This window comes from Jatropha curcas, chromosome 7 (assembly GCF_041381405.1).
Source record: "Jatropha curcas cultivar XTBG-Jc1 chromosome 7, XTBG_Jcur_1.0, whole genome shotgun sequence".
NCBI lineage: Eukaryota > Viridiplantae > Streptophyta > Magnoliopsida > Malpighiales > Euphorbiaceae > Jatropha > Jatropha curcas.
Window position 1 is genome coordinate 25,019,911 of NC_143157.1, and position 19,359 is coordinate 25,039,269.

At 32.4% G+C, this 19,359-nt stretch overlaps 3 protein-coding genes across 3 annotated transcripts; 2 read left to right on the forward strand and 1 right to left on the reverse strand.

The window, feature by feature from the left end:
- Positions 1–133: 133 nt before the first annotated feature.
- LOC105633055 (Protein kinase superfamily protein) lies at positions 134–2,428 on the reverse strand. The gene is made up of 3 exons (XM_012215574.4): positions 2,199–2,428; positions 1,203–1,706; positions 134–953 (listed from the first exon to the last, which is right to left on the reverse strand). Exons 1-3 carry the CDS (start codon positions 2,199–2,201, stop codon positions 558–560), a joined length of 903 nt encoding a protein of 300 aa, XP_012070964.1. The 5' UTR covers positions 2,202–2,428; the 3' UTR covers positions 134–557.
- Positions 2,429–5,318: 2,890 nt separating this feature from the next.
- On the forward strand, positions 5,319–9,196 carry LOC105633056 (FRIGIDA-like protein 2). Its single transcript, XM_012215576.4, has 3 exons — positions 5,319–6,424; positions 7,637–7,812; positions 7,900–9,196. Exons 1-3 carry the CDS (start codon positions 5,518–5,520, stop codon positions 8,503–8,505), a joined length of 1,689 nt encoding a protein of 562 aa, XP_012070966.1. The 5' UTR covers positions 5,319–5,517; the 3' UTR covers positions 8,506–9,196.
- Positions 9,197–13,919: 4,723 nt separating this feature from the next.
- Positions 13,920–19,349, forward strand: WRKY20 (WRKY family transcription factor family protein). Its single transcript, XM_012215577.4, has 6 exons — positions 13,920–14,319; positions 15,850–16,008; positions 16,113–16,653; positions 16,749–16,884; positions 16,966–17,124; positions 18,531–19,349. Exons 1-6 carry the CDS (start codon positions 14,077–14,079, stop codon positions 19,024–19,026), a joined length of 1,734 nt encoding a protein of 577 aa, XP_012070967.1. The 5' UTR covers positions 13,920–14,076; the 3' UTR covers positions 19,027–19,349.
- The last annotated feature ends 10 nt before the right edge of the window (positions 19,350–19,359 follow it).

The window sequence follows — 19,359 nt, forward strand, 5'->3', positions numbered from 1 at the left end:
TTTTCTTTGCTTGTACATTACTTCAATGGCAACAACTCAGATTTCAAAAGATTTAAAGTTTAGTACTCAACAGAAGAAAAAAGAGAAATAAAAACTTTACAAATATTAGTTAAATATGCACACCAGAGACATATAAAGCAAACAACAAACTTTCCTTGTGTTCATTAAAAAACACACACAAGTTGAATACATAATTTCTACAGTTTACATGCCACAAAGTTTGAAGTTTTGAACAAAAACAAAACAACCCCTAAACAATGGCTACCTTGTCATATTCTTCTACTTCCCCACAAGTTTCATCCTCATCTAATTTCCCTTTTTTTTAAAAAAAAAAAAACAGGGGGAAAAAAAGACATTTGGAACTTGAAAGCAGAACCTATCCTTCTCAAGTGCCTCCAATCATCAAAAATAAAAAGAAACAAGAAAAGGAAAGAATTTATAGGAAAATAAATGACAAGAATAAGACAAGTAGGCTACTTGAGCCATACATTTAAACATTCTAAATACTATTAGTATCCTTAAAAAAAGAAAAATACAATCATCCATATTAGAATGTATTATGAATGAGCATTATCATCATTTTCGTCATCATCATCAATTCCATCAAAGAATGGATCTTTGAGGAGATCTGCAGCAGAAGGTCTTGCTCTAGGCTGAGCAAGGCATCTCTCAATGAATGCCCTAACTTCAGGGTCTCTGACCTTGCTTAAGGCCTGAGGCCTAATTCCAGATGAAACCTTCTTGTATATTCTTGCAACATTATCACACTCACTATATGGAATTTGCAAAGTCACCATTTCTAAAACACACATACCAAATGAATATATATCTACCATTTCTGTATAGTGCTCCTCATATAGCTCTGGTGCCATAAATTCTGGTGTCCCAAGAATTGAATGTGCAGAATGACCCTTTCCCACTATTGCAGCCAAACCAAGGTCACCAATTTTTACCTGTTAATAAAAAGGTTAGCCAAATATTGTATAAATTGTAACAAAACCAATCTTGAAAATAAATTACAGGAAAAAGAAGAAAAAGGAAAAAAAAAAAAGTACTTTTTTTAAAAGTTGAGATCATAGGAATTATTAAGAATCACATTCTGCTTTCCTTTTTCTTTTTCCTTTTCTCTTTATTACCTTTTTTTTTTTTTCTGAAAGCAATAGAAACCAAATGTTATACTGAAAAGAAACAAAGTAAAATACCTGTCCAATGTTCCCATTGATAAACAAGTTGCTGCAATTGAGATCTCTATGGATTATACAAGGCTCATGTGTATGCAAATAATTCAAGCCCTTCAAAATCTGTCTTGACCATTTCTTTAGTGCCTTAATAGAAACATGCCTATGTTTCTTCCTGTATTCCCTCAAATTCCCAGAAGTACAAACTTCAGTTATGAAATTCAAAGTATTATGATCTTCATCACGCCACACATTGTACAGAGAAATTATGTTCTTGTTCGTTAAGCTCCTTAACAATCGAACTTCTGAGTAAAGCCTATCGATCATGGCTGGATCACTAGTAAAGTTTCTTAACTTCACTTGATTCCAAGCAACCTCTATACCTTCTTCTTGATCAAATGCTCGGTACACCTTTTTCACTGCCCCAGAGCCAAGTAGTTCATTGTAACGGCCATAGCGTCCAGTGGGATCAATCTCAACAAAGGGTTCTGCGTCCTGATCAGATGAATCAGAGCTGACGCTAGGCATCTAACAAATAAAAAGAAGAAGAAAATATTAGTCAAAAATATATGAAATCTCAAATTTTCTTCAATTTAAGAAATAAAGTTCTCTACTTTTCTTTCAGGAAAGTAATTCAAGACACATCTTTCATCAAGAATACAGTGTATAGGCTCTCTATAAATGGACCAAATCAAGAATCATTAAAAGCAAAGAAAAACAATCATGCATAATTCTCCTACTATAATACCAAAAAAGTTGATAATCCAGAATAGGAAAACTACAACGAAGTTTAAGTTAATCTAATTAAGATTATACTAAAAGAATAAAAAAAGAAACAAGAAAAAGACAGATCAAATCAAGAAAACCAAATTAAACCCAATAAAAATTCAAACTAAAAAAGCATTTGAAAAAGAAGAAACAAGAATTCTAAAAGTTAAATTAATATTAATACAATTAATTTTCTCATACTAACAAAAGAAAACAAGAAAAACAAAGGAATGAAAGAGTTTATAGTATTACCATAAACAAAAGTAAAACAAAGAGCTAATAAAGCTCTTGTTTTGAGAGAGGGAGGAAGAGCGCTCTCTGTGTCAAGCAGAAACTTTGATTTAGAAAAAGTAGTATGACCAAGCCAAGAAGTATGGAAAAAGCTTGCGGCTTTTGGAAGATATAGGTATTTATAGGAGGTGGACTCTTTCGGTTTAGAAACCTTGTTTAACAAGACTAATTCGGTGATTTTTAAGGATAAGACTTTCAAAACCGGTCAAGAATTTAAACGTTGGAGTCCAAAATTTATTTTTGATTGGTTTCATACAGGCTAAATAATAAAGCGAGTGTCTTTCATAAAAATCTTTTAGAGTAATAAACCGTTTTCCTTCAGAACAAACCGTTTTGGGATTGGAATTTTTGGGGTAAGTATGGAAATTGATTTCCTCGTTCGACAGTGAAATCCAAATTCGATGGCTGTCGTTTTGAGGTTACTTCGGAGGAACCACGTCGTAGCGTGTTTTTGGGGTTAGGACTTTATCGTAAATTTATGGATTTTAATTTAGGCTGTGAAGAAAAGTCAACTTTTTGATTGTTTTTGGGATCTGGGTCGTTCATGTCAGCATGTGGGCGACATAAACGGCCCAGATGTTGCTGGAGGATTCCAGCAAATATGGAACTCGGAAGAGGATAGAGGGAAAGTCAACGGGTAACAGCTGGAGCGTGTTTGGGTTGCAGTAGTATGGAACTTTTCTTTTATGGCATATGCTGATGGAATCTCAAATTTCTTTCTTTTTTTTTTTTTTAAATGTCATTATCAATAATTCAATAATCTAGCTACTTTAAAATTTAAATCCCCTTTTATCTTGAGTAAATTATTAATTTTATTTAATTAAAAAAATTTTGCTTCTCGATTTTTGAATTTACTTATTAAATTATTTAGTCATTGTATCTTAAAAATGCGATTTTAACTATTAAATTATGATATAAAAACAAAAATTCCTTCATTAAAATGTAGGTATAATCGGAAATAAAAATATTTTAATATTTTAGATAAGTAAATAATTGCCTATCAATTTGTTTTTAATTCTCCCAATTGATTTTCTCTAAAAATATTTAAAAAATAACTGAGAAAAATTAAATAAAATTAATGGCCTTTTTAAAATTATTTCAAAAATTAAAAAAATAATTCTCTTAATTATTGAGTATATATTAAGTAATAGGAAAATAATTTTTTGTCTTTATATCATTATTTAACAGCGAAAATGATAACTTTTTTTTTAATGGAAGGACATAGAAATATTCTAAAGTACTTTACAAGATCGAGGAACAATCTATTACATACACCCATGAGTGAAATTGTAATTCTACTATTCATTTCTTATGTTAACTGTCAATTTTCAGACACAAAAATTGGATAAAACTACAATAAGTTTCTAAAAATTTGAAATAAAAATTTAAATTATCCATCTCATAATCTAAAATATTAAATTAGATGCGTTATAATTAATCTATTTATTTATTTTTTATCTATAAAGATATAGAGAGCGAAAATTTTAATATTCGAGTAACTCCTAAAATAATAATTTTACATCTACATATACAATAAGAGAATGATAATACTCTCTCAATATCAATATTTAACTTTGGAAAATCGATTCTTTTTTTTTTTTTTTCTTTTTTAGGTGCAAATCTTGATTTTAAATGCAAGATTATATAATTTCAAATGTAGGATATTTTTCTTTTCTTATATGGATCATACACATAAATGGCTTAATTGCATTATTTCCATACAAGTAAAATAACACACCATAAACATATTTTTTGTTGCAGATTATAGAAATTCATATAAGCTTTAAGTGTTATTATATTTTCAACAATTAGGCTAAATTATATAAGATAATATGAACTTTTTGGATTGTAACAATTGCATCCAAAATGATTTTAACTATGAAAAACTTATTGAATAATAAATAGAAAATGCGAATGTCGCTTCTATATGTTGAGTTAGTCCAACTCAAGAGATTAGTTAAATACTATTATAGTTGCATCTTAAATTTAAATTATGAAAAATTTTCCATCACAATTACATATTAAATTCAAATTATAATAAATTAAGTGATAAAAAACATAAATTTTGGATCATATCTTTGTAAACCGGATAGTTTAACCTAACGTGATGATTAAGTGAAATGGTTTTTCTTTGATCAACCTATTCTAATCTTCTTCCATTCACTGATTGCTAGCCCTTGTCTCCATTTCTCTCCTTTATGCCTTTTCTTTTTCTTTTTTTTTTTCTCTCGCGGTAAACACTATCTACAAAATTATCGGTATTTTCCTTTATTTTAATTTATATATATATATATATATATATATATATATATATATATATATATATATATATATAAATAAGAGTAGTATATATATTTAAAAAAAGTACTTTTAAATACAAAAATTAAAGGAAACAAAAATTTTCAATTTAAAATATTAACAGATAAATTAAATAGTCGAAGATATTTTTATAGAGATATTGATATCTTGCCAGTGATGAGCAATGTGGTATGAATTTATGAGTAGTCGAAGGAACATGTGAACATTAGAAGTTGGCCTCTGCCTCCATCTTTGGCATAACATGTGATTTAAATAATGCATATGGAAAAGCTTTTCAACTTTCTGTGTTCTGAAAAACAGTTTGTTCAAACTTTAAATTTTCTTTTCAATTGATGAGAATTAGAATTGTTTTGCTGATTAATTAGGGTTTAAATTTGCTGATGATGAACATTAAAAACATTTGTTAAACATACCAAATTATCGATGCAGTAGAATATACGTTTTTAAAATCGCATATAGAGTGGCTTGGTCCCAGTGTACAGAAAAAACATATGAATACTCATATACACTAAAAAAAGTCCATTCCGCCTCATACGAAGAAAAAAAAAAAAATAATAATAATAATAATATATATAGAGAGAGACGCCTTTCAAAAAAAAAAAATATATATATATATAGAGAGAGAGAGAGAGACAGAGAGAGAAACGACATTGTAGGAAAAAAAAAAAAAATATAAATGCAGCGACCTGCCGTTCACGAACCAAAAGAGAGAACAGCAAAAACGTGCTTTGCGCCTGTCTGGGCCTGCTATCTGCTGCCCACTCTCGGTCTCAACAAACTAGAACGGCATCGTTTTACTTTTTGATTACTCAGATTCATTATCCGTTCGGTTGCCCACCACCGCCGGTATAACAACAATGATACGGCGGGCACAGCGTCAAATCCTGATATATTAACGCGCGCTCGCTCTCTCTCTCTCTCTCTCTCTCTCTCTTCTACAGCTAGGGTTCAATCTCTAACAATGGCGTCTTCTTCCAAAGGCACAGAAATTGCGACTTTAAAAACGATCGAAGCAGCTTTGAAACTAATTGACACAAAAAAGGAAAGCCTTAAACGAGCCTATGATGATCTTCAAGCTCACTCTTCTCTCCTCTCCTCCTTCAACCTCTCCTGGTCAGAGCTCGACTCTCACTTCACCTCCTTGCAAACCACCCTCACCCACCGCTTTCACCGCCTCCAGTCCCTTCATTCTTCTTCTTCCGCTCAAAAGAACCCTCCATCGAGTCATGACCTAGTCGACGCTCCTCTTGATTCTGGTATTTCCGATCAGCCACCAGCGGTTAACAATGGCGACCCGTCATCTTCATCTAATCCACTGGTTCATGATTCATTGACTCGGACCGAGATGGAATTGAGTCAAAACCGGCCGGAATTGGTTTCTTTTTGTGAGAAAATGGATGGGCGAGGATTGAGGAACTACATAAGCGACCATGCGAAAGAGCGGGAAGCTATCCGGTTAGAGCTTGTAGGGTTAATGGCGGTTGCTTTGGACCCTGGAGCAATGGTTTTGGATGCATTGGATGGATTCTATTCATCAAGTTCGAGTTCTAAAGGTGATAAAGATTTGGATTTGTTTCGTTTAAGAAAGAGTTGTTTGGACTTGTTGGAGGTGGTGATAGAGATTAAACCAAATTTGAGCAATGAAGTGAAGGAAAGGGCTAAAAGATTGGCTTTAGAGTGGAAAGAGAAAGTCAGTTTGAATGGGGATAGCCCCTTAGAGGCATTAGGTTTCTTGAATTTGCTTGTGGCGTATGGAATGGAGAATGAATTTGATGTGGGTGAGCTTGTGAATTACTTTGTTGTCATTGCTAGGTTTAAGCAAGCTACAAGTTTGTGCCGTGCTATTGGCTTGGGAGATAAAATTGCCGGTAATGTTCTGTTGGTTTAAACTCAATGATGTTGATTATATGTCTACCTGAATCTGTTTCCTTTATTGTTTTTATGTTTATATACATTGTTTATTGAAATGCTGATAGACATTTGTCATTTGTTGTTCAGTCTTGGCTTAAAATATATATAGGTTAGAGCTAGCTTTTGATTCTATTAGCCTTTTTGTTTTACCAACAATGTTTATGCTTCTCTTCATTGTATGTTGATTGTTATATATGGGAGTATATTACCACAAGTACATGCAACCAAAGGCTGTTTAAGTATGGCAATTAGTGTGTAATTATATGGGTATGTTTTGGTTAAATGGTAAACTTGGCGATAATTATCCAAACTGAAAAGGGAAAATTTAATTACAACACTGGTGGCGAAGTAAGAGTGAGACCTTGAAGAAAGTAGCTCTTGCTTCTATGGATACAGAGTTTGTCGGTAGTGAATGAATTTTGAGACATCAAATACGTTAAACTTGTTCATTTAAGGATTTAATAAGTGCGCAATTTTTGTTCTTGTCTATTCCATTGCTTAACTATTTCATAGAATATGTGTAGTGATCACTAGTATTAGGTGTTATCTCCATAATTGTAAAGTAATTTGGTGCATGATACCAACTATGATTATTTGCCACAAGCTAATCAGTAGCTATATGTTAGAGTAGAATTTCTGTTTCTCCTTTTACCATTGATAAGATTAGCCAAGTCCCCAACTGATTACTTAGACATGGATTTTGTTGAATAAGGTATTCAAAACTGAATGGTGAATTGGAAACTTGGGTGAAAGAATGAAACTCCGAAATGGTTAGATTGACTTCCTGGGATCCCTGTGGCGGGAGCCAATTTAAGTCGGATAATGCAGCTTTTATAACAAATTAGTTCGTATTTATAACAAAAAATAGGAAAAATGATGGACAGCTGACTTTTATCTGATTGCATGGTAAGTTATTGAGCTAATCTTTGTGTTAAGCAAATTATTCTTGTCATTTGGCTGGCTGTGATGCAATTAACCATTGTTTGTGAAAAGAGTTGGCTCAAGTCCACAATGCCCTTGTTGATAAGAAAAATATTCACGTGCACACACAAATGCACATGTGCTCACAAACATCTGAATGTGAGTGGTGCAAAGGACTTCTTATTGTTGCTAACATCCTGTCAATAGAAGAAATTGTGATGGAAATTGCTATCTTTTCTACACTGCAGATCTTATTCAGAAACTCATAGAGAATGGCAAACATCTTTTGGCTGTCAGATTTGCTTTTGAATTTGGGCTGACTGACAAGTTCGAACCAGTTTCTCTCTTGAAGGATTACCTGAAGGATTGCAATGAACTTTCTAAGAAAATTTGCATGGACACAAAAAACTCAATTAAGGCACAGGTAATTCTGCAACCTTTTGTTTTCCACGATAGCTTGTAGTCTTGAAGTCATGTAGTTGCTCCTGCATATGACTATACTTTGAAACAGAATGAGGCCAGATCCAGAGAAGTTAATGCTTTGAAATCAGTACTCAAAGTTGTTGATGAATACAAGCTTGAATCTGAGTACCCACGCCCGGAACTTGAAAAGCGTATTGAGACGCTAGAGAAGCAGAAGGCAGGCAAGAAAATGCCTGTTCCATCTCCTGATAATAAGCCTCAGCAGCAGCCAAAGAAACAGATACAACAGCTGCAATCAAAGAAACAGCAAGCAAAGAAGCAACTGCTAAATGGAAACAAGCGTCCTCGTACATCTGTGTTCACTGGTCCTGCTGTTCCTATCAATATTGCTGGTTCTAATTCAACTGTTCCTCCATTTCAACAATCTCATTTTCCTCCTGCAGGTTTGTTGCCAGCAGCTGGCCCTTATGGGCTAGTGGGTTCCACTCCTCATGTTGCCTCTTATGCAGGTCCACCTGCGGGTCCCTTTGGCTTGCCAGGAGCTGCTATGGGCTTGGCTGGCAACCCAAACCCCGCTACGGGTCATCCATACCCTCTGGATCCATATATGTCATCTGGTTATTATGATAGACCAGCTGCTTATGGTGGATATGGTTTGCCACCTCAATACCATTCAGCTTACTATTCCCAGTAATTTTTTGGGATCTGACAGTGATAGTACGACTTTGGATGGTAGATTAGGTTTTGGTTAACTTTGGAGTGCTGGTGGAAAGAAAGCAAGCTTTGCTTTATATATATATATATATATATATATATATATATATATATATATATATATCAGCACTTATGTCGTATAGCAACTGAATTTGTTTAGCTGGATTTGCGGGTGTTGGCACACGTTTTAGTGTTTAAACAACACTCACAATGTTTAGGTAATTATTATTGTTTTATGTCATATATTTACATGTGTTTTCTTTTGGTTCAAAAGGTCTTTGAAAGGTCATACTGCATAGAGATTTCTTTCATTTTGCTTTTTTGGTATCGTGTTGAACACATACTTCCGAAAGACGAGTTGATTCTTTATGCCTTTGTCATTTTCGGGGTTTTATATGCGTTGTTTTCAGGAATTCAATAGAGTGCAAATGGCAATTCTTGGCCATTTTCTGAATGAGTATGTTGTGCATTCAAACACCATACTGGATGCCAACAGCCTTCCCTGGAAAGAGAATTTTTTTACGATTAAAAGTAGTGTTAGGAGGCAATTTTTGATCCGGAGGGATATTGGCCTTGTACTCTTTGAAAATATTTTAGGGAAGCGTTTAAGTGCATTGCAAACCAACTAAAATTTTTATGCAGTTTAGTTTCCTTTTCACGTTTCTTTTGCATTTCTGTTATAAAACGTTTGCTTTTCCTTATGCAAGTCTGGATTTCTCGGAAAAGCCTTATATATATACACACACACACTTTTTTGTCAATTGTGTTATCATCCTTACATCCTTGCATCATACATTTTCTTGCTAACATGTGATGTGACTTTTAGTTTCAATTTTTATATATTGCGATTACCTTACAGAGATGTATCATCAATATGTTGAAACTGGAAATGTATTTGCATAAGTTTGTAAATGTAAATACAATATTCATTCATATTACCACAGCTCTCCTTAGAAATTTGCGGTAAAATATGGTGGCGGAAGAAACGGTACTTCGATTGTTTGAATGTGATGGTTGTTTCTGTTTGGGCATATTTATCACACTGCTTACATAATTTTAAATAGTAGAGCGAGTCTGTCTATTCCTCCTTCCGTTTGACATTAAATAAACTTGTACCATTCTGTCTGTCGCTCGTTTATAAGCGTGTTGCCAATGCTATCTATCTGTGAATCCATTTGTGTTGACATTAAATTCTGTCGACAAACAAGGCAGCATGAGATTCTTATTGCATGCTTCTTAATAAGACTATGGGCATGGGATAAGGCAGCTTTAGCCAATAACTCTTTTGTAATGTTCACATTTATTAACTTCTTGTCCTCACATTTCACAATTTTTGCAAATATTTTTTTGCCTTATTTTATTTATGCTCAAAAACCAAATTTATCAAGTTTTTTGGTGAAATACCCCATATTAGGTTTTAGTATATGGTAACAAACAAGTCCCCCAAATAGGTATAAACATGGTTTTAGAATGAGAACTAATTCACTCTTGGGCATTTTGAAAATATCCGTTTTGCTTCAATTCTTATAAACCAAATAACTTTATTCTTTAGATTTTTTTAAATTTTTTATGGCATGAATAAACAATAAACAATAATAACATTAAGTAGTAGTTTTAGAGCCGAAAAAAGAAAAATGGTTTAGTATTAAATTATAATAAATAAAAAACGTATTGGAGGTTTTTGTATAGTTTGTGATTTCACAATTTTTTTATGGTTTGAAATCAAAACCACCAATTTCAAGCTATGGGTTTTGGTTTCCTAAACCAGAGGAACTAGAACTAAATCACATACACATTTTTTGTTTTGATTGGAAACTAAGAACTATTAACCACAATTTGGTTTCAATTTTGATTTCGACTAATTTGGTTTCAGTTTAATTCTAGTTCAAACCATTATCATGCCTACTTAGGAATAAGAAATTTAAGCTTTTAGGGATAATTTAGTTAAAAATCTTGTTTTATAAACACTAATTTTTGAAGAGTTAGCTTGGTTAATAGTTGGATTTCCTCTTTGAATTTGATAATATATATCAAACATTTTCTTCCAAATGGATAGTAGATATTTAGCTTCTTTGAAGTTTGAACCCTAAGCCTTAAGGATTGGCAGTCTTGAGGTTGTGATTTCAACTCAGAAGCCAAAAGATTTTAAAAGGGTAAAAATTGTGATTTAACCTGCTCACCTCTCAATTGGCCAATCCTCCTCCATAGTTATATATGGAGTGGTTATAGTGCTTTCACCCAAGTTGCAATGTCAACCTAAGCGTAAAGGGTTTAAACTCTAATCCATATATCAATTCACTAATTATATATTTAAATCACGATTTAGATAGATGTTTGACAAACTCCTGTTGTGTTCTTCAAGATGCCAGTAAAAACTTAAAGAGGGTTTTGTGTTACAATACCCATTTTGGGAAAAATGTCCATTTTCAAGAGGTAGGGTTTCTTTCCAAGATTATTGTACTTTATAGTAGAATCTCATTATGTGGTAATAGATGATATTCTAGTTCAAAAATCATTTTCATGCTTTCTACTTTCTACATCTAATCAATAATGTTGTTGTTGATAGAAATTATAAATAATTATGCCAATTGCGTTAATATTAATTAATTCAATGATAATGTAGAAAATTAGAGATTTAGACTTAACTTGATTCTTTGTTTTAGAGATATTTTTATTTATTTCTAATATGCTTTTTTAGTTTGGTGATAATTAGCTTGAGAATACTCATCTTAAGGGTTAAGATTATATGTCTTACTTACCATATATGACCTAAATTGGGTGAAATTTTTAATTGTTATATCCCAAAAGGATATATCTTAAATTCCATCTATGAACATATTTTAAGTTTTGAATTTTAAAGTCGATCACTATTGAGAGGACTTTATTTAAATATCACTCTAATTTCAGCATGAAATTATATATGCAAACAAAAAAATTTCTATTGTGAATATATAGATAATTAGATATTGACAAAACTCATCCGAATTATTAGAAATTGAGAGACCACGTCGATCTACTTAATTAAAAAAAAAAATTTGCTTATATATATATATATATATATTTATTTATTTCAAATTTTTAAAATTATTATTTAGAGTGATCATTTTTGAAGAATTTTATCTAAATTTTATCCCAATCTGAGCGGAAAAAGATCCGTCATTTGAGTCAATTGACACAAATATATCTAAATTCAATGTAACAAGTCATTTTTTATAAAGTACCCTATCCATCGAGTGATAAGCAAGTTGTTTATAAGTAGTAGATTACAATACTCTTATCACTTGACAAACCTAATTTAGTTGTCTAGTTGGTACATTACTTAGAAACAGCATTCATTTTTAGCCTCACAATTTTCAACTTGTAAAATTATTTTACTTTCCTTTGTTTTTTTTTTTTTAATTTTTATGAAGTCAGTCTTAAATCCATTTAATGCATTTCTTAATTATGATTATCAAATAATTGTGATAGTCCAATTAGGACTGTTTTAGGTGTTTAGCACAAATTGTTTGTCATATTTTCTTAATCAAATAATTAATATTATATGCTATTAGATAAAAATAATCACAATTCCCACTTGCATTCACGTGAAAATAGAAATAATTTTTATGGATATTATGTTGCTTTTGGAAATAGAAATGCATTCTTTAAATAAAATTTCAAATATTGGTTTGGTTGATAAGGATGAAGGAATCCTTTTTTTTTTTTTTTTTTTTTTTTGATATTTGAATAACTTCAATTTATATTGACATGATATTTATTTGAAATAAATTTTTTAAATTTAGATATTTATTTTCATTACCACCTTAATCCTAAGTTGAATTACAGAATTTCGAAATAAAAACAATTAATATAAATATATTATAGTAATGTTGATAAGAATTGTTAATGATGATTAGTGGAAATAACAAGGATGATGTAGCCGTAAATGTAATTGGGGTTGTGGATGATACTAAGTACTAATAAACAATAGAAAATGAAATTTACTAGTAATAACAAGAGATACAAATTATATAATTTTTTTAGTTACAAATTAAATATTAGCGTATTAGTAATATTTTTTAAATTATAAACTAAACAATTGCAATAACATAAAAATAAGTAATTATATCGATAAATATTCTTTTTATTTTATTAAAAGATACTTCGCAATTTACACACAAATTAAGAAAATAATCTCAATTATATGTATAAAAAAGTAATTGACTATTTTATTAGTTTTCTAAATAATTAATATTTATTTCAATGAAATTATCAACAGACAAGAATAAATTTTTTTTAAAAAAATTAAAAGACACCAGTGAAGTTTGATAGTGCAGCTTATTATTCCATTGACAAAAAATTTTATATCTAATTGGAATATAAATAATACTTTATATATATATATTTTTTTTTCAATGCTAGTGCATTTTAATTTAGATTTTATAATGAAATCCAAAATTGAAAGTTGGATTCCGACAAATGTGATGAACTCTACAACTATAATAGTGTTTTGAATTGGAATATTATTTTGGTGCTATTATAGTGGATATTATCTCTTAATTATTATCTTGGAATTTCATGTCTTTTAAAAAAATTTGTCTAAATTACAATAAATTATTAAATAAATTGATTATTTTATCCTTAATTTAATACTATAAGAAAAATATTAAATTAAAGTAATAATTATTGTAATATACAAAAGTTAAACATAGAAAAAAAATTTTATTACTTTTTAAAACCACAAATATGATAAGTATTTTGGAACAAATTATTTTCTCAGGTGTGACAAGTATTATAGTAATAATTATATAAAGTCTCCTGAGGAAAAATAAATAATTATTTATTGTAAATTTAGTGTTGCAAACTAAAGACAATTACAGAGTAAACGTGGTCATTTGAAATTAATGACTATCAAATACATAAATTTTAAAAAATTCATGAAATCAATGATATATTCATTCTATCCTTAATTAAAATATAGAATTTATAAATTCATATATTTAAACCATAATTTTGAAGCAAAACAAGTGATTACGAGATATTCTTTTTTTTATAAAAATTGAGGAAATTTATTAATTTTATAAATTTTAAAATACAAAGGAATTTGACAAATTTATATAATGTTTAAATTTCATCTTTTGACCCATAAAAAATTTCATCTTTTAAATTTTAAAAAAAATATATTAAATTTTAACCAAAGTAATAAAAAAAAATTAACATGGTAAAAAAAGAAAGAAATAAATAAAATTGGGTAGCATGAAACACGTTTTAACCACCACAAGCAACACCAAATTAAAATGACAGCCCAATGACAGACCTCCAGATCCAACGTAACAAGTCAACTACGTCCTTCTCTCTCCTCTCCTGACACACAAAACCTTCCCTTCCTCTACACACATACACACAATAGAGTCCCAAAACAAAAAACCTCACACAAAAATACTTTCTTTCTTCCAAATTTACCAAATTACCCTCTTCGTATTCCCTTTTTAGCAATCCATTTCTCCTCTCTTTGACTCTCCATTCGAATTCACACTCTCTTCTTCTTTCTCGGTCTCTCCCTCTTCCTGTAATGGACAATAGTAACTCTGAGCCTGGCCTTCGACTTAGCGGACCCTCCGATGATGTCTCGGATTCGGGCGATCCGACCCGTTCTGAGTCCGACAACGGTGGTGCTGCTGGCTCCGTTGGTGCCCGCTACAAGCTGATGTCGCCGGCGAAGCTCCCGATCTCTAGGTCCCCGTGCATCACGATTCCTCCTGGTTTAAGTCCTACCTCGTTCCTTGAGTCTCCGGTTTTGCTCTCTAATGTTAAGGTTAGTAGTAGTTTGGATCGAGTTTTTTGGTTTCTGTTTGGTTGCTTAGAAAATTAAGGAAATGGTAAATAAAAATTGCTGTTTAGATTAGTTTACTTGCATAAAGTGAAAATTGAAACTGAAATTGACTTGTTATGAACGTGAAGATCTGTTTGGCAGCTAATAGAAGTAGAGCGAAGTAGAGGAACTGCTAATTTTAGTATTTGTTTAGAATATAGTTCTTCATGCAACCAAACGGGGACTTAAATTTCGTTTTCCTGTCTTTCTTTTTTGGAAAAGCTTCTGGTAAGTGAAGCGTTTACGAGAATCTTTATTCTTTTAAATGTCGATTTTTTTTTTTTTAAATTATGCTTTAACTATTTTACAGTTATGAAAGAACGGTAGAGTTGCAGGTTCGTCATGTCGAGTTCTAGAAGTTATTGTAAATTTTAAGTGGGCAATTGGATGGGACTTAAATTTAATTCGTGATGTGATTTTGACTTAAAGTTTGAGCTAATGAGATGCTCTTTGTTCCACCGTAATATCTTGAAATTCGAAATTCCGGTTCGTTTGTTTGTTTTATTTGGTTTCGTCTATTATTAATATTACTATTACTTTATATTTATATATAATTCTCATATTGGAAACTGAAGTTAGATTCTGATGCTTGATGATTTAAAACAATATATAGGTGTTGTGTCCACTTAGATTGTTCTATTGGAATTTTTTTGGAGAATATGTCTTTTGGAAGCAGTATGAGAGCTCTTTGTTAATGCCAGTGTTGTTTTTTCACATAATGAATCTTGCCCTTTTGGTTGTGCATTTTGTTTCCAACGTTTTAACGGCGTCGTCAGCTGCATAAAATATACTTTACTATTGTATTCTTAGAATATGGAATAAATGCTGTGATGGAGAGGCTGATAATTATTGAATGTATCCCATATATAAATAGGAATAGTGAACTATAAAGCATATGTGAGTCAAGGGAGTGCTGGAGTGAGAATAATTTCAATTTTCTATGGTGATAATGAGCTTAATGGCTAATAGCTTATGAATAGAGCCTATGACCCCAATGTAGAGTAGAGCTGAAAATCATAAAGAAAAAGATACACGTGGTCAAGAATGATTTTAGCTTTAACAGTCCAAGCGCTCATATTTTTTGTAGATTGAAGGTATTTCTCTTGCTTTCACTCACCTTTATAAGTTTATTATGTTATTTTTATTCCTTTCAAATTTTAGCAGTGAGAATCAGCTCACACGATTAGATGTGCTGATCTTTTCTATTTATTGATACTATCTTTGTCTAAATCTCTATGGATGCTTTCTAAGGGGAAAATTATGGGGATAATGGTGTGAAGTAATGTTGGAGTTATTGATTCATCAATGAAGGAATTAGAAGCTATTGATTAAGCTAATACTTTTATCATTTGCTATTCACTTTTAGTTTTGTTTTCTATCGCTTGATATTTGAGATATTTTTTTATGTTTCACTTATGAGTTATTGAAAAAGCTGCAAAAGAGTAAATTCATAATACTTTCTTGATCTTGCAGGCAGAGCCTTCCCCAACTACTGGTTCCTTTACTAAGCCTCAAACAGGGCATGGCTTTCTCGTCTCCACTTCATATTCAGCAACTACCATTCCCTCAAACGTCTTTGGAGAAAGGACATCCAGCCGCTTTGAGTTTAGGCCCCATGCTAGATCAAACTTGGTATGTGCTATAGTATTTTTTCATTTGGGTTTATTGTCTGTCTGGAAGTATGTCTTGCTGATTGGAAGGTATTTTTTTTCTAATTTGTTTCATTTATTTTCAAGGTTTCCGCAGATATGAGTCACCAGAGAATTGAACAATCCGTTCACGCCCAAGGGCCGTGCCAGTCCCAATCACTTGCATCACCTAAGGTGAAAAATGAATTTGCTGTCCCCTCAAATGAGTTGAGTCTATCGGCTTCACTTCCCATTGTTACTTCTGGGGCTAGTACGCCCACTGAAGCTGACTCAGATGAATTAAACCAGATAGGGCCCTCCAACAATGGGCTTCAGGCTTCGCAATCTGATCATAAAGGAGGAAGTGTCCTTTCAGTGTCATCTGATGATGGATATAACTGGAGAAAATATGGACAGAAACATGTTAAAGGAAGTGAATTCCCACGCAGCTACTACAAATGTACACATCCTAACTGTGAGGTGAAAAAGTTATTTGAGCGCTCACATGATGGGCAGATAACAGAGATCATCTATAAGGGTACACATGATCATCCTAAACCCCAACCCAGCCGCCGATATACTGCTGGGGCTGTTTTGTCCATGCAAGAAGATAGATCCGACAAAAGTTCTTCTTTACCTGGCCGAGATGGTAAGCCAAAATTCTATCTCTTTTATTTTGTTCCTTCTTTAGATTTTATTAGCTGATTTGCTTCCTTCCTTTGTGTTTTACTGTTCGCATTATAGACAAGTCATCTAGTGCATATGGCCAAGTGTCTCATACCATGGAGCCCAATGGTACCCCTGAACAGTCTCCTGTTACAGCAAATGATGATAGCATAGAAGGTGCTGAGGATGATGATGATCCCTTCTCAAAAAGGAGGTACTGAGTTAACAGTTCTAACTTATTACTGAGTGGTAAATGCATGCACTAACCACTAAATCATGTAATTCCATCAAGCAGGAAAATGGATACTGGGTGTTTTGATGTTACTCCAGTGGTTAAGCCCATCCGGGAACCACGCGTTGTTGTTCAAACTCTGAGTGAGGTTGATATACTGGATGATGGGTACCGGTGGCGCAAGTATGGGCAGAAAGTAGTGAGAGGCAATCCTAATCCAAGGTATATTTTGTTGTTTTCAGTGTTGATGATAAGAGTTAAATAGTTATAGATTCTCTTGCTGTTCTTCCCTCCTGTTATTGAAGCATTTTTTTTTTCAATAAATTTGCAAACTTTTGGCAAATATGCATATTCTTCTCTCCATGTTGACAGTGAATCGAGTTATGAAATGACCTTATACTTTTGCACATGCGCATGATTCATAAATTTTCATGCTTAGTATTAGGAATCTAGTATTGTGAAATCACCATGATTTATAAAGTAGTTATTGATTCATATTTGTTAAAGATAATCCTAAGGTGTAAATGTTGAGAAATGATGCCCGATGAAGAATAAGCAGACAGCCAGCCGCAGTGCTCTCTAATTAACTTATCTGCTTGTGCATCTTTTCTTAATGTCCTTATGTAACTCTTGAGGGTGCTATAATCTGTTTGCTACCTATTTTTGTGCTGCAATATACCAATGAATACAGTTATGTTTCTATTTATTCAGGCACATTTGCTTGAGTCTCCAGGCAAAAAGTTAACTAGGAAAGTTGAATATTGCTTTTGCATTTTATGTTTTGGTGTGGGAATTTCTGTGGGTGCAAGTTGCAACCATTTGGTTGAACGCAACCCAAATGGTAATTTAGTTCTCAAATTTTCCATGGGATCTTTTTAGTATTTACAAGTTTGACGACATATTTTATTTTAGGAAATATAAAGCGTGCCATATATTAAACATCACGTTGTCAGGCATACAATTTTTTGAAAATAAGCACCAAAACATAACTGGGATCGGAATAGAAGAATTTTCTTGTTAATTTTTCTTATAATTTACGTTATTACTGAAGCATTCTGAAGGAACCAAATAGTGAATCTCTAGTGGTTGACATGCAATATTTATACAACTACAACTTGCAATTGGTATGTATATATACATTTGTTGTTGCTGCTGTTTTTGTATCTTTCTATCAAGCATTACCAGAAGTATGCTAGAAACATTGAACATATGTGTGTACTTCCTCCTCGTGTCAATGTGTGGCTAAAATGTGATCGAAATTGATTTCTTGATTGGTAATAATTCTTCAATTACACTGTTACTTGCGCCTGTTTATGATTCTAAACGTACTTAAAGATGAATAGAACTACTTGTTAAACTAAGCACTGGATCAAAATTTATTCAATATTAGACATTTTATGGACTAGTACTACATGATAATTCCATTCATATCCTTTCGGAAGGTCTAGGAATTACTTTTGTAATCCAAAATATCAGTAACTAGAGATTTCTACCCTTTTCGACGAAGTAGAGCAATAGTCGAAATCTGCACGAGACAACCCTTTTATGCTACATGTGTGCCTATACCTTTTCCCGTTCCTCTCTTGAAGGTACCCACTGGTTTCTTACCATTTTTATTCATTTTGCAGGAGTTACTACAAGTGCACAAATGCTGGATGCCCGGTTAGGAAACATGTGGAGAGGGCATCACATGATCCAAAAGCAGTTATAACCACATATGAAGGGAAACACAATCATGATGTTCCTACAGCACGGACTAGCAGTCATGACACAGCAGGACCAACAGCCATGAACGGACCATTGAGGATTAGATCAGATGAAAGTGAGACAATTAGCCTTGATCTCGGAGTTGGGATAAGTGCATCTGCTGAAAATAGATCCAATGACCAGCAACAAGCCCTACATTCAGAGTTTACTCAGAGTCAAAACCAAACTAGCGGTTCCAGTTTCAGAATAGTTTCAAGAAATCCAATTCCGCCTTACTACGGTGTTTTAAATGGTGGCATGAATCAGTATGGATCTAGACAAAATCCAAGTGAAGGTCGAAGCGTCGAAATTCCACCTATAACCCATTCTTCTTACCCATACCCGCAGAACATGGGAAGATTATTAACGGGTCCGTAAATTTCTTCGAAATGAAGTCAACAGAAATAAAATCCTCGTGGAGATTTTTCTTTTTTTTCCTGCTTCCATTTCAGCTGGTCAATGACAAAAAGGGCTAGAATCTGAAATCTGGAGATATGAATTGTTCTCACCATCTTGGAGATGATGTTTGATATTAACTTGTTGGAAATGCACCTGTCGCCAACTGTTGTATTATCGACTTTGCTGAGTACAAAGCTGCTTTGTAAAAATATGAAAAAGTAACACAGGTATTATTTTCTTCTATAAGAAAACACTATTGTAAAATTAGTGCTTGAAATGGGATTCATTGTGGGTTTACTTTAGACCTTTGGG

Bases quoted from the DNA above. Each gene is read 5' to 3' on its own strand.
- LOC105633055 (XM_012215574.4), bottom strand. The intron at 954-1,202 runs GTATTTTACTTT...TTTTATTAACAG, and splicing joins TCAATGGGAACATTGGACAG to GTAAAAATTGGTGACCTTGG.
- LOC105633056 (XM_012215576.4), top strand. From the start codon at position 5,518: ATGGCGTCTTCTTCCAAAGGCACAGAAATTGCGACTTTAAAAACGATC. The intron at 6,425-7,636 runs GTAATGTTCTGT...TCTACACTGCAG, and splicing joins CTTGGGAGATAAAATTGCCG to ATCTTATTCAGAAACTCATA. The intron at 7,813-7,899 runs GTAATTCTGCAA...ACTTTGAAACAG, and splicing joins AAAACTCAATTAAGGCACAG to AATGAGGCCAGATCCAGAGA.
- WRKY20 (XM_012215577.4), top strand. From the start codon at position 14,077: ATGGACAATAGTAACTCTGAGCCTGGCCTTCGACTTAGCGGACCCTCC. The intron at 14,320-15,849 runs GTTAGTAGTAGT...TTGATCTTGCAG, and splicing joins TTTTGCTCTCTAATGTTAAG to GCAGAGCCTTCCCCAACTAC. The intron at 16,009-16,112 runs GTATGTGCTATA...TTTATTTTCAAG, and splicing joins CCCATGCTAGATCAAACTTG to GTTTCCGCAGATATGAGTCA.